The following is a 16,070-nucleotide window of genomic DNA, read 5'->3' on the forward strand; positions in this document are numbered from 1 at the left end:
TACATATTCTTTGTCTTTCAATTCAATGGGCACACTTCTCTTAACTATACCTAACCCATTTCAATTGTTTCAAACAACAAAGAGAAAATAATTACTTTTAATACAATGGAAGCCAAAAAAAACCCAAAAAACAAAAAAAACAAAAAAACACTTCAACAAAGTTATATTAAAGGTTTCTGGGAATCAAGTAACATGACGACTAAATATCTACACTGGAAATAAATGTTATTAATAACTTTAGGAAGGGTGATTTTTGTGGAGAAAATTGCTGAACTGTGAACATAAACACAGTAAGTATGTACAACGCCTATGAACTTTAATTGGAAGAGGAAAACCGTGGAAAGTAGCTAGAGAAGAAATGGAGTTAGAGGGAATTTTTCCTTTTTCTTAAACTGAGATGAACCATTAAATCAGTGCCTTAATTTTCTTTTTTCTTGGTTTTCTTTTCCTTTTTTTTCCTCTTCTATTTCGGGAAATAAAGTTTTTAAAAAGGGTGGAGTCACATAGAAATATAAAAAAATATAAGAGGTAGATACAATTCCAATGAGAGGAAATTGGTACCTAGTATTAATAAACTACAATTGAATATTCTAGAAAGTTGTCTTGACATTCTCTTTTGTAGTTTAATTTCTTTCCTATAATTCCACTAAAACTTCATTCTCAAAGATTTCCAAGTATGTCTTCACACTTAGGTCTGTTATTCTCTTACCCCTTCTCCACATGTTCTTTTGCAAATAACAACTCTTACTATTCCTTCTTTGTAAAGATCTTTCATGCTTTCTATTGTGTACAATGAGTTTCTCTTGACTTTCTTAATATCTCATTAACTTTTCTACATTGTAAGTATTCATCTTTGATTATTCTTCCAAATACAGTTCTTGCCCAGTTCATTTTAACACCGTTTTTCTCCATCAAGATATTTTCCCCTTAGAGACTGAACTCATTTTCGTGGCTTTTTCAACTTTTCCCTCAATTATCTCCTTTGCAACAAAGACCACTATAGTTACATCTTTTTACTCTTTTCTTCATTATTAATCCCCACTTCCATATTTGTGGTCTTTTATCAAACATTCTAATTTAAATACCATTCATTTAAAATTCAACAAAGTAAAATTCATCTCTATTAAAACTAGAACTATATTCTAGTTTGCAACCATGTAACAGCACTGATTTCTAGCTCACATAGATTAATCATCCAATTAGCTTTGACTCATCATCCTTCTTAGTATTTTTACATTTATCTACAGCACTATGAATACAAGCTTATAAAAGGTAAACAGCTGATAATTACATCCTGAATGAATAAAAAATTCAGACTATCAAGTTTTATTTTATATTTTTAAATTAGGTCTTCCCTATCTTGTTTTCTTTATCCATTATATAGATTTATTCCTACCTCCTTGTGTCTGGTACTCTTTATCTCTTACTCATATATTACTCTGGTGTTTAGCTTTTCTGGCCGTAATTTCTGTTGACTCGCATGAATCTATGAAAGACTAATGCTGATTTCATAATGTTACTTCATACTCAGTTTTGAAATTAATATACATCATTGCCAATCCAGCTTGAACTCCCAAACATAACAACAAAACCATCCATAATCAATAGCTCTACAACCATAACCTACTTCTCTACATTAAAATTTCTGCTCTTACCAGAGAAACTCCTTTATATCATGTGCATTGTTTAACTAAGTGCTCTAAGGGTTCCTAGGTTGCTACCCAACATAAAATGAAGTTCTAATTCTATCTCCTCCATAGTACACCTGCCAACTTTGGAATTAAAGCATTACTGCTGTTACTTCAGCTAATACTGGAAAACAATGCCTTTACTCTACCTACTTTTTAAGAAAGAAGTCAATAGTTTTACATAGTAACACTGAAATTTTTTAAGATGAGAAACTCAATAATTGTACAGTTATTTTTCAAATATTAAGAATAGTAAACCCTCAAAAATATTACATAAAAAACCAATGCAGATCTTTCCAATTGCCAATTCAAAAAAAAGTTCAATATTCTTGCTTAGTCACCTTTGATATAAATATTTTATTTTATTAGAAAAATCTGTCTAACAAACCATAAGCTTCAACAGAAGTAATCTATTTTTACATTTGTGTAAAAGCAAGTATATTTCAAATGACATATAAATGAATAAATTACAGATTTTTTAATACCTCACGGTATATGTTAAAAGATTTCCTTATTTTAGCTTTATAAAAATTTGTACTATATAGTATAATTTATATCTATCTATCTATCTATCTATCTATCTTTATAACTATCAATTGCCCGCCAAAGACATTTTATAGAAATGAAGCTTCTTCCAAATCTAAATATCAATCTGTATTGACATAATCTATCACATACCATAAATTCTTTTGATAGCTTATCCTATTCATATCTCCTCTGTGTTTAATAGAACAAATTAACATGTTAGCTAAATTGATTACTACAAGCTATTTAAAATGATTTGATCTACTCAAAACAAAATTAAATGAGTTCCTTAAACTAAAATGCAAACTTCTAAAGAGAAAAGTGATAAATCAGAATAAAATTCATACATGCTCTTTCAACCAATTACAAACTTTTCAGATTTAGTAAGATCCCACTTTCTTAAATATATTCCATTTTCTTAGAAATCATATTTTGTGGCTAAATATCATCAACAGATGACACTAGAATCAATATTCTTCATCCCATAGTCCAGTTTGGTCACTTCGAATTACTGGTGTACTAACTACACTAAACCATCTGGTATTTGAACTGAGAAACCACACTGAAAAAACTAAAGCTGAAGACTTGAAAAGAAAAAAGGGGAGTACATTAGAAAGATTACAGGTTTCTAATTCTGTCTCTTACATTTATTGGCTAACTAATGTTGGAGAACCTACTTAACCACAGTGGCATATATCTGTAGTTACAGCTACTTAGAAGACTGAAGTAGGAGTAGGGGAAATCACTTGAGTCTTGGTGCTCAACACAGTCTGATTAATATAGTGACAACCCATGTCAAAATTAAAAGTCCTGCTAAAAGTACTAATAAAATTATATAATTTCTGACTTTTTTTAATACTCTAATATGGATATGCATCATTCATGTATTAGAAATGGAATAATGAAAACCTATAGTCTTGAAAATAATGCATTTTCAGCTATTAGAAGACCATTTCCCTTACTATTTATAAAAATATGTAAGAACCTAATGTTATAATATATACAATAATAAATACTGTATATTATTTATGTAATAATATTATGGTTAGCTCTAATACTAAAGGCCAAGCAAGATAGCCCTACATTGTCATTAACATTTATAGCTGAAAAAAAAACAGGGTTTTAAATATTTTTCAATAACTTAAGACAGAATTGCATGCTTTCCTTAAACAGATTTATCCATATTTTATACGATTTTTGAGTAACAAAAAATCTCTTCATAGCAGGATCCCACAATTCAATTGCATAAACAAGATTAGTGACAGAGTCCAGTTACATGTCTTTCCAGTTCCACTCTACTAAGTTATAAAGATAAAACTTCACAGCTAAAGACTTCAACCAGCAACGAAACATTTTCTTTCCAAGCAAACCAAACCACATGCTGAGAACAGCGATTTTAACTGGGCAACTGAATTTATCCCGTCTAATTCACAAATATTGACCAGAAAACTGGCATAACATCTTCCCAAGAAACAGTAATTTCCTAATCAGGTCTGCCCATTTTCCATTCCATTTCTTTAAATCTAATCTGTATTCTATATCACCTAATCCAATTCCTGAGGATTTCTCAGAAGTCATTTAAAATATAATCCTCATTCTAAATCACCCCTGTCTTTAGAAGCAATTATCCTATCTGACATACACAATGAGTAAATAAGAACTCAATGCAAACCTGAGTAAGTTATGAGTAACACAGTACAAACATCCAGATTTGGCACTGCACTTATAAAACTGAGTTTCCTATTTTTATGCCTGATTAAATAAGATAAATTAAATAAAAACATCCTTTATGACAATACTGAATTTTCTTTAAAAGAACTCCAGGAAAGTTTAAGTATCTACAGAAAGAAAATCCTATTAATTTTACAAACAAAACAAATGACAATGCCATTCCAAGAAAAAAAAAACTTTCAATAAAACAGAAGTGACATTATTCAAATTATTTACATCATTACATTTCAACATTAGGCATGTTGTCAAAAGAAAGTATATCTAAGTATGTAACCAGTAATCAAAGTGACAAACATCTCAGGTAACCATCTGGTGGTAAATGCACCAAATATGTTATAATAATATCAGATAATTTAAAGAAATAAAAGCATGTAAGTATAACAAAGCACCAACACATAAAACAATGAATCAATGACTTTGTAATGAATTACGAAAGTAACCAAAACATAACTGAATCTAAAATATTTTTCAGAGTTCAAAATTTGTCAAAATTATAGAAATTGTTTAAAAGAGAGCCAAGTGCATAACCAAAAACTTTTATGTATTACTTAATCTTATTTCTGGGATTGAAAAAGAACGCTATCTTAAATATCTGCTATAAATTATATAGTCCATAATATACCATAAACATACAGGTAATATATAAAACATATTGAAAAGCAGTTCTTCTACATTAGCCTCTCTCTATAAGACAAAATCTCCCTCTTAAATTTCTACAAAACACAAACATACTACCAAATAATTGATATAATAACACTTTCAACATCAACATTTCAGGTATTTACAATTGTTGACTTTTTTTTTTTTCACTTGCACGGTGGCAACTCTACTAGGAAGGCTGACCAAGGACATTCGTTTTTGTCAGACCAGGCTTTTCAGGGAAAAGTAATTTTTAAAAATTACCATTATTTTTCATTCCAATTAAGGTTTGTATGTACTTGTAATTAAACGAAAGCTACCGCGGGCTAAAAAGGAAACACAAAGTTGTATTCTCAAACTTGTAGCAAATATATAAATAATCCTTTATTTCTTTCTTACACTATTTCACGCTGTTCATTAAATTTCTACAGACATAAAATTCTTTAAAAGTTACTGGTGACATATTCTTTTTAAACCAAAGAAGGCTGTCGCAGGCAGCCCGGGCTGGGCTTCACCTATATACAGCAAGTTTCCTACCCAGCCAGAACCACAGCGTTCGAAATTATCAGCAAAAACTGTTCTCTGTAGAGGCGACCAATGAGATTCACCGCCTTCAGGCCCGTTTCAAACGCTCTGCCTGGAAAAGCCGATTTTTACATTTAACGTTTTGACTTTCCTCCGTTATCAGTTGAAATTTGCAAATACTCAAGCTCCTTGTCCTAGAACATGCTTCCTAAGTGTATTAAACTGTGACTATTTTCACTTGAAGGTCCAGCGCCCCGGGGCTGCACTTAACAATCCAGGCTTGGGTGGCTTAGGCTGTGCTTGAGACTCTTCCTGGAGCATCTGAACGCCGGGAGCGTCGCCATGTTCTTCCGTGGGCATCTACTTGGTCAGCCTATGAAATTCGAGCGGACGGTGTCTGGCGCGCCCGACTGCTGCAGTGGCTAAATGCGTCACGGTCTGGGGATGGTTTGCGTTTCGGGAGGAGCGCGCGCCGGGGGCCCCGGGGCGCCCAGGGCGACGGCGGCGCTGCGGTCGGGAGGCCCAGCGGGCGAGCCCCGGCGGCGGGGCCGAACGTCAGCTGACGCGGCCGTCTGACATCCTAAGGCGCGGGGCTACGGGCGGGGACGTGAAGGGCCGAGAACTGGTACTTACCAATGCGAGCCTGAATTTTCCTCTGCGGCTTTCGGAAGGGCGTTCTGGAGACTACGGGACATTTTAGAGGGGTGGGAGGGGACGGGGCAGTGAGTGCTGAGGGGACGGCGTCCCCGGCCTGGCGCGAGTCAGAGGGGCGTGTGGAGCCGCAACTACTGGGGGGAGGTGGAGGAGGGCCCGTGACAGAAAGCACGCGCAAGGGCGGCTCCCCTGGCCTCGGAGGGAAGCGGCTGTAGAGGCGAAAAGACGCAGTTACGCGACCGCGCCTTCCCGGTTCCGGAAGCTCAGGGGGCTGGGGGGGGGCCGAGTCTGAGTCACGTGACAGACCGTAGCCAATCAGCGTAGGCACGGCAGCCATGGCCCTGCATGGCCCCGCCCCCGACTCTGTAGACCCGGAGAGCCCAGCAAGACTCTGGCACCGGCGACCCCGCCCACCAGAGCGAGCCGCCCAATGAGCAAACCTCTGCCCGGGCGTCCTGCCACATCACGTCCGGTTAGCAAGGCGAGTGGGTCGGCATGGCCCCGCCCTTGTGACGCGGTCCAATCACCAGCGCCGCTTGAGCTCTCTTTTTCCGGATCAAAGGAAGAATCAAAAGAGAAAGTTCTCCAGCTGCCTACGCGAAATAAAATATTTCCGGTGTCAGTCGTGTACTGTGGTGCATGTGCTTTTGCACGCCGATGGTAGAATGTCTTCATTGGCTTCTTACTTCAGTAGACATGACAGTTGCAAAAGAACCTTTATAATTCCTTTCCGTGGCTAGAATTTATGGTCTTTGGGGTCTTTTGTTTCTTTAAGTTTTGCTTCTACATTAATCGATTAACTATCTCCTCCATTCCTACACTCATGCTTCAGATAAAGCCGAATCTTATTGTCTTAGATTCGATTCCTTGAGTCTCTGTGCGTGTAATCTCCTGTATAAAAAATCTGAAATGCTTGTTTAAATTTTCAGAGACCAGCTCTCAGAAATATCCAGAATCCTGTAGTTAAGTGACTATTTGAGAACTGGGAGCATACTGATTAACAGGTTAAATCTGCAATAGCCTTCAGAGTCTTTCCCACGAAGAAAGGAGGCATGAGACTTCATGCTCGATAATAATCAATCACTACATCTATATTGTAACCAGAAGAAAAATGGAGTTTCATACCTATGTGTAAGAATTTTGGAGTCACATTAATAATGGAAAGTGGCTGATAGCTGAGCCATGTCTACTGGCATTGGTGTAAGAATAATACCATGACCATACCTAAAAAGATTTTTGGGGGCTGGATCACAAAATCCTATGTGCTAATTAAAAGACTTATGCACCTGTTTATTACAATTAATGTTGTTATCTCACACTTAAAATCTTTAGTCATCAACACTATTACTTTTCTCTTGATGCGTTGGCAATATACTTTAGTATGTTGATCTTTTGATCTACAGTGTGCTCTAAAGGTCCACTCCTGTTCTCATTCACTGTTTCTCTTAGTTTCTTAAACTGTTTCTCTTTGTCTGATTATATCGATTATATCCCTGCCCAAGATTTTAATTATTAACCTCTAACCTATTATTACACTACTAAATATACATAATAACACATTCCAGGCATGGTTAAGTGCTTTATAGACACCTATTTAGTTTTGAAAGCTAATAAATTTTTATAAGGAAATGAAGAAACTAGCCATAGACAGGGCAAATAACTCTCTTGAAGTCAAACAGTTGGTGATTGGTGGAGCTAAGTTCCAAATTTAGGTTGTTTATCTGAAGATTCTATGTAACTCACAGATCTATCTTCAGATTTTACTTATCAGACTTGTGTGTATCTGAATCTTCACAGCATTGTTGAGATTTACTGAGTGTTTTCAAATCACCTTCAAATGAAATATGTTCAAAATCAGACACGTTTTACTACATTTTCCGTTTTGGTGTCATGTCAAGATAGGAGAAATCACTGAAAAACAGTGAAATAAAACAGAATAACAGATTATACTTGAAAATAGTACACATCCTTCTGCACCCAAGAAATAGACCTTAACATTAAATACAGGATAAAAGGATGGGAAAAAAAATATTCCAAGCAACCAAAAAGCAAGCTGGTGTCACCATTTTAGTACCTGACAAAACAGATGATAAACCTAACCTAGTCAGAAGAGATGGGGAAGGATACTACGGATACTACATACTAAAAAAAAAAAAAAAAAAAAAAAAAAAAAAAAGTCCACCAGGAGGATATTGCAATTCTAAACAATTAATTATGCACCAAACACAAGAGCAGCTGAGTCCTTAAAAGAAACACCACTATAGCTAAAATCACATATTGACACTCGCGTACTGACAGTGAGTGATTTCATTGGCCTTGATGAATAGGCAAGTGCCCTGGATGTGTCACCTGACAAAGTTCCAGTGCCTGGACATCCTAGACTGACATTTCTTGCTATTAAAGGTCTCTCTCTCTGGAAGCTAGAGTTGGGATAATAGAACTAAAGCTGGTGTTAATAAAAATAAAGCTAATGGAAATTCTCTGGGAAGAACAGCAATGCAGAAAATTGAATCTTCCATAGAATCTATTATTTAGCTATATATTTAGATTATGAACAAATTATACCGGTAAATAGGAGACAGAGGATTTGAATAAAATTATTAAAGAAGGAAAACTTAGGGAAAATTAAGAAGCTGATAATAAGTTTTCATGTTCAGTGTCAGAAATAAGGAACTATTATGGACAGGAAGAGATTTTTTATAATGGTACTATTGACAGACGGTATCTTCCTGAAGATAAGCAAGTTTGGAAATCCTGATGTCCTATCTTTTATAGGACTGTAATAAAGACAGGAATTGTATTGAAACAAGGATTCATGAGACAAACATTTTGGCTCAGTGAACTGTCTGCGTTCTTGAACAGACTTGTCAGACCAGGACTTTTCTGATATTATAGAAAGAAGAAAGGACAAATCACCTTTGCTTAAGCAAAAAAGCTGTACAATATTTTAAAAATCAAGAGAAGGACTGTGGTCTTATGAAAATATAAGACAAAAACAGATACAGAAAAGAGTTAAACTAGGGTCAAAAACATTAAGCTTCTGTAGAAAGATAAGTTTAACGTAAAGATAACTTCAAAGTTAAATAGTCACTCTTTCTAGCAGTTCTGTAACCACAAGGCTTTATGACACTAATCTTGAGGAAAAAAAAATGGAGTTAAAAGAAAATTGATTTGACATTGTATTGCATTGGCTTCTTTGTAAAAAATCAAGTATCCGTAGGTGTGTGGGTTTATTTCGATTTCGATTCCACTGATCCACCATGAGGATGGGAGATCTTTTCATCTTTTGATATCTTCTTCAATTTCGTTCTTCAGAGACTTGAAGTTTTTTTTTTTTTCATTCAGGTCTTTCATGTGGATCAGAAGGATTAACATAATTAAAATGGCCTTCCTGCCAAAAGCAATTTACAGATCCAACGCAATTCCCATCAAAATACCAACACAATTATTTACAGACCTTGAAAGAACAATTCTAAATTTCATATGGAAAAACACTATTGCTAAAACAATCCTTTACAAGAATAGATCTGGAGGTATCTCCATCCCTGATGTCAAGCTGTACTACAGAACACCTGTAATAAAAACTGCATTGTACTGGCATAAAAACAGAATGGTGAATCAATGGAATAGAATTGAAGACCCAGAAATAAACCCACAAAGCTACAGATAATTGATTTTTGACAAAGAAGTCAAAATCATTCAATGGAAAAAAAAAAGATTGCATCTTCAACAAATGGTGTTGGTCTAACTGGATGTCTACATGTAGAAAATGCAAACAGTCCATATTTCTCATACTGCACACAACTAAATACAAGTGGATCAAAGAACTCAATATAAAATCAGACACACTAGATATGTCAGAAGAAAAAGTAGGTAAGAGCATTGAACGCTTTGGCACAGGAGAAAACTTCCTGAACAGAACACCAAAAGCAGAGGCTCTAAGATCAACAATCAATAAATGGGACCTCATAAAACTGATAAAGCATCTGTAAAGCAAAGGACACTGTCAACAGAACAAAACAACAGCCTACAGATTGTGAAAGGATCTTCACCAACCCTGTATCTGACAGAGGGCTAATATCCAGAATATATAAAGAACTCAAGAAGTTAAACACCAACAAAACAAGTAATCCAATTAAAATGGGGTACAGAGCTAAACAGAGAATTCTCATTAGAGGAATACTGAGAAACAAAGAAATGTTCGACACCCTTAATCATCAAGGAAATGCAAATCAAAGTAACCCTGAGATTTCACCTTACACCCATCACAATGGCTAAGATGAAAAACTCAAGTGATAACACATGCTGGAGAGGATGTGGAGAAAGGTAACTCTCCTCCATTGCTGGTAGGAATGTAACCTATACAACCACTTTGGAAATCAAAATGGTGCTTTCTCAGAAAATTGGGAATAGTGCTACCTCAAGATCCAGCTATACCACTCCTAGGCATATATACAAAATATGCTCAAGTATACAACAAAGACATTTGCTCAACCATGTTTTGCAGCAGTTTTCTTCCTAATAGCCAGAAGCTGGAAACAACCAGGATGCCGCTCAACGGAGGAATGGATACAAAAATTGTGGTACGTTTAAACAATGGAATACTACTCAGCTTTTAAAAATACAGAAATCATGCAGTTTGCAGGCAAATGGTGGGAACTAGAAAAGATCATCTTGAGTGAGGTAACCCAGAAGCAGAAAGACACACATGGTATATACTCATAAGTGGATGTTAGCCATATAACATAGGATAAACATACTAAAATCTATACTCCTAAAGAAGCTAAACAACAGAGAAGAGCCTATGGAAGATGCTCAATTCTCATGATCATGACAAATGCAATGAACATTGGAAGCAGGAGAAGACAGGGAACAGGATAGAAGCCTACCACAATCAGCTTTTGAAAGACTCTACTAATCAAAGTTTTGAAGCAGAGGCTGAGTGCAGGTAATCTTATGAAAGAAAGGGGAGATAGAAAGACCTGGAGGGGACAGGAGATCCAAAAGGGAGCAACAGAGCCAATAAAACTGAGCCATGGGGGCCCTGCAGAGAGTGATACCCAAACCAAGGACAGTGCATGGAGAGGACCTAAAACCCAGGCTCAGCTGTAGCTCATAGACTCAGTCTCCAAGTGGGTTCCTTAAAAAGGAGAGCAGAGGATTTCTCTGGCATGTACTCAGTGACAGGCTCTCTAATCACCTACCCTGGGAGGTGTAGCTTTGCCAGGCCACAGAGAAAGACAATGGAAACAGTCCAGATGAGACCTGATAGGTTAGAGTCAGATAGAAGGGGAGGAAGACCTCACCTATTAGTGCACTAGGGAAGGGACATAGCAGGAGAAGAGGGAGGGTAGTTGAGATTGGGAGGAGATGAGGGAGGGGCTACAGCGAGGATACAAAGTGAATAAATTGTGATAAATAATAAAAAGTTTAAAAACAAAATTGATTTTATCATGTTAATTTTTGGTTCTCATAAAATTTGCTGTTTGTGTGCTTTGTTTCTTTTGTTTCTACATATTTATGTAACCAAGGAAGACTTAAAAGTTTTGTAATCCATGATTACATAACTCCAAATAGATTAGACCAGAAAAGAAACACATCACTCCAAATAGACTAGACCAGAAAAGAAACACATCACGTCACATCATAGTCAAAACACTAAATCTACAGAACAAAGAAAGGATATTAAAAGCAGCAAGGGAAAAAGGCCAAGTAACATATGAAGGTAGACCTATCAAAATCACACCGGACTTCTCATCAGAAACTATGAAAGCAGAAGGGCCTGGGCAAGTATCATAGAGACTCTAAGAGATCACAAATGTCAAGCCAGACTACTATACCCTGCAAAGCTTTCAATCAACATAGATGGAGAAAAAAAATTTTCCATTACAAAACAAAATTTACACAATATCTACACAGCAAACCAACCCAACAGAAGATACTAGAAGGAAAACTCCAATCCAACGAAAACAAATTCACCCAAGAAAACAGGGCATACAGATAATATCCCAACAAAAGTGAAAAGAAAACAAGCAATGAAACAAGGTTAGATCACCGACTCCATTACAAAAGGAGCTAACATGCATTGGTTACTATTATCTATTAATATCAATGGACTCAACTCACCAATAAAAAGACACAGGCTAACAGAATGGTTACGGAAACAGGATCCAACATTCTGTTGCATCCAAGAAACACACCTATGCAACAAAGATAAACACTACCTCAGAGTAAAGGGCTGGAAAACAGTTTTTCAAGCAAATGGTTCCAGAAAAAAAGCTGGAGTAGCCATCCTAATATCTAATAAAATAGACTTTCAACCCAAGTTAATCAAAAAAGATAAGGAGGGCCACTATATTCTCATCAAAGGAAAAATCCACCAAGAGGACATCACAATCTTGAATATCTATGCCCCAAATACAAGAGCAATGACATTCATAAATGAAACATTATTAAAGCTTAAATCATACATTGATCCTAATACCTTAATAGTGGGAGACTTCAACACTCCACTCTCACCAAGGGACAGATCAACTAGACAGACACCAAATAGGGAAATAAAAGCACTCACAGAGACCCTAAATCAAATGGACCTAACAGACGTCTACAGATCGTTTCACCCAAACTCAAAAGAGTACACTTTCTTTTCAGCACCTCATGGAAGCTTCTCGAAAATAGACCATGTAGTGGGTCACAAAGCAAGCCTCAACAGATACAAAAGGATTGAAATAATCCCTGTATACTATCTGACCACCATGGACTAAAGCTAGACATCAACAACAACAGAAACAACAAAAAGCCGACACGCACATGGAAACTGAACAACTTACTACTCAATGACAGCTGGGTTAAGGAAGAAATAAAGAAAGAAATTAAAGCCTTCCTAGAATTCAATGAAAAGGAAGGCACAACATACCCGAATTTATGGGACACATTGAAAGCAGTGCTCAGAGGAAAATTTATAGCACTAAGTGCCTGCAAGAAGAAATTTGTAACATCACATACAAACAACTTAATGGCCCAACTGAAAAAGCTAGAAAAAAAAGAAGCAGATACACCCAAGAGGAGCAGACGGCTGGAAATAATCAAACTAAGGGCTAAAATCAATCAATTAGAAAAAATTAAACTATTCAAAGAATCAATGAAACAAAAAGCTGGTTCTTTGAGAAAATCAACAAGATAGACAAACCCTTGGCCAAACTAACTAAAAAGCAGAGAGAAACTATCCAAATCAGCAAAATCAGAAATGAAAATGGGGACATAACCACAGACACTGAGGAAATCCAAACAATTATAAGGTCATACTACAAAAGCCTGTATGCCACAAAATTTGAAAATCTAAATGAAATGGATAATTTTCTTGACAGATTCCATCTACCAAAACTAAGTCAAGATCAGGTAGAAAGACTGAATAGCCCTATATCTCCTAAGGAAATTGAAGCAGTCATTAAGTCTCCCCTCCAAAAAAACCCTGGGCCAGATGGCTTCAGCGCAGAATTCTACAAGACCTTCAAAGAAGTGCTAACTCCAAATCTCCTCAAACTATTCCACAAAATAGAAACAGAAGGAACACTACCAAACTCATTCTATGAAGCCACAGTCACCTTGATACCTAAACCACACAAAGATCCAACAAAAAAAGAGAATTTCAGACCTATCTCTCTTATGAACATTGACGCAAAAATACTCAATAAAATACTTGCAAACCGAATCCAAGAACGTATCAAAGATATCATCCACCATGACCAAGTAGGCTTCATCCCAGGCATGCAAGGGTGGTTCAACATACAGAAATCCATCAATGTAATCCACCACATAAACAAACTGAAGGAGAAAAACCACATGATCATCTCCTTAGATGCTGAAAAAGCATTTGACAAAGTCCAACACCCATTCATGTTTAAAGTCTTGGAGAGATCAGGGATACAAGGCACATACCTAAAGTTAGTAAAAGCAATATACAGCAAGCCTATAGCTAACATCAAACTCAGTGGAGAGAAACTTAAATCAATCCCACTGAAATCAGGGATAAGACAAGGCTGCCCATTGTCTCCATATCTCTTCAACATAGTACTTGAAGTCCTAGCCAGAGCAATAAGACAACTAAAGGAGATCAAGGGGATACAAATCGGGAAGGAAGAGGTCAAAGTGTCCCTATTTGCAGATGATATGATAGTATACATGAGCGACCCCAAAAATTCAACCAGAGAACTCCTTCAGCTGATAAACACCTTCAGCAAAGTGGCAGGATACAAAATCAACTCAAAAAAATCAGAAGCCCTTCTGTATACCAAAGACAAAAAGGCTGAGTAAGAAATTAGGGAAACAACACCCTTCACAATAGCCACTAATAACATAAAGTACCTTGGTGTGACTCTAACCAAGCAAGTGAAAGAACTTTTTGAGAAAAACTTCAAGTCTCTGAAGAAAGAAATCGAAGAAGATATCAGAAGATGGCAAGACCTCATGTGCTCATGGATTGGTAGGATTAACATTGTGAAAATGGCCATACTGCCAAAAGCAATCTACAGATTCAATGCAATTCCCATCAAAATACCAACTCAATTCTTTACAGACCTTGAAAAAAAAATTCTCAGCTTCATATGGAGAAACAAAAAAACTCAGAATCTCCAAAATGATCCTGTATAACAACAGATCATCTGGAGGTATCTCCATCCCTGATCTCAAGCTGTACTACAGGGCAACAGTAATAAAAACTGCATGCTATTGGCATAGAAACAGAAAGGAGGATCAATGGAACCACACAGAAGACCCAGAAATAAACCCACACACCTATGAATACTCAATATTTGACAAAGAAGCCAAATCCATTCAATGGAAAAAAGACAGCATCTTCAACAAATGGTGCTGGACCAACTGGATGTCTACATGCAGAAAAATGAAAATAGATCCATATTTATCACCCTGAACAAAACTAAAGTCAAAGTGGATCAAGGACCTCAACATAAAACCAGATACTATAAAGCTGTTAGAAGAAAAAGTGGGGAACAGCCTAGAACTCATTGGCACAGGAGACAACTTCCTGAACAGAACACCAACAGCACAGGCCCTAAGAGCAATAATCAATAAATGGGACCTCATGAAACTGAAAAGCTTCTGTAAAGCAAAGGACACCGTCATCAAAACAAGACCACTGCCTACAGATTGGGAAAGAATCTTCACTAACCCTTTATCTGACAGAGGACTCATATCCAGTATATACAAAGAACTAAAGAAGCTCAAAAGCAGCAAACCAAGTAATGCAATTAAAACAAGGGGAACAGAGCTAAACAGAGAATTCTCGACAGAGGAATATTGGATGGCAGAGAAACACTTAAAGAAATGCTCATCCTCATTAGCCATCAGGGAAATGCAAATCAAAACGACCCTGAGATATCACCTTACACCCATCAGAATGGCCAAGATGAAAAACTCAAGTGACAACACATGCTGGAGAGGTTGTGGAGAAAGGGGAACCCTCCTCCACTGCTGGTGGGAATGTAAACTGGTACAACCACTCTGGAAAGTTATCTGGTGCTTTCTAAGACAATTAGGAATAGTGCTTCCGGGCTGGAGAGATGGCTCAGTGGTTAAGAGCACTGTCTCCTCCCCCAGAGGTCCTGAGTTCAATTCCCAGCAACCACATGATGGTTCACAACCATCTATACTAGAATCTGATACCCTCTTATGGCATGCAGGTGTACATTTGCATAGAGCACTCATCTACATAATAAATAAATAAATCTTTAAAAAAATAAAAAAAAAAAGGAATAGTGCTTCCTCAAGACCCAGCTATACCACTGCTAGGTATATACCCAAAGTTTGCTCAGGTACACAAAAGGGATACTTGCTCAACCATGTTTATAGCAGCTTTATTTGTAATAGCCAGAACCTGGAAACAACCCAGATGTCCATCAACAGAAGAATGGGTACAGAAATTGTGGTATTTCTACACAATGGAATATTACTCAGCAATCAAAAAGGAGGAAATCATGAAATTTGCAGGCAAATGGTGGGATCTGGAAAAGATCATTCTGAGTGAAATATCCCAGAAGGAGAAAGACAAACACGGTATATACTTGCTTATATAGACCTATAAGATATAAACATAATAAAATCTATACACCTCAAAAAGATAATCAAGAGAGCAGATATGGGGTAAGATGATCAATCCTCATTTAGAAAGACAGATGGGATGTGCATTGAACGTATGACAGGAGTCTACTGAGCGCATCTGAGCGCAGTGTTTTCAAAGCAAAGACTCATGACCGAACCTTTGGCAGAGTACAGGAAATCATAAGAAAGATT

The 16,070-nt window shown here is 36.8% G+C and overlaps 1 protein-coding gene across 4 annotated transcripts in view; it reads right to left on the bottom strand.

Moving 5' to 3' along the window:
- Lrif1 (ligand dependent nuclear receptor interacting factor 1) overlaps positions 1-16,070 on the bottom strand; it is a 60,980-nt gene that overhangs the window by 8,416 nt on the left and 36,494 nt on the right. Inside the window, exon 1 of one of the 4 annotated variants that reach the window (XM_021627038.2) lies at positions 5,742-6,346. The exons of 2 other annotated variants lie outside the window; for them this stretch is intronic. In XM_021627038.2, coding sequence (XP_021482713.1) covers positions 5,742-5,803 — 62 coding nt within the window. In that variant the 5' untranslated portion in view covers positions 5,804-6,346. Of the gene's footprint in view, positions 1-5,741; positions 6,347-16,070 lie in introns of those variants that run through there. One more of the 4 variants, XM_021627041.2, reaches the window with a different exon arrangement.

The sequence above is a fragment of the Meriones unguiculatus genome, chromosome 10, assembly GCF_030254825.1.
Source record: "Meriones unguiculatus strain TT.TT164.6M chromosome 10, Bangor_MerUng_6.1, whole genome shotgun sequence".
NCBI lineage: Eukaryota > Metazoa > Chordata > Mammalia > Rodentia > Muridae > Meriones > Meriones unguiculatus.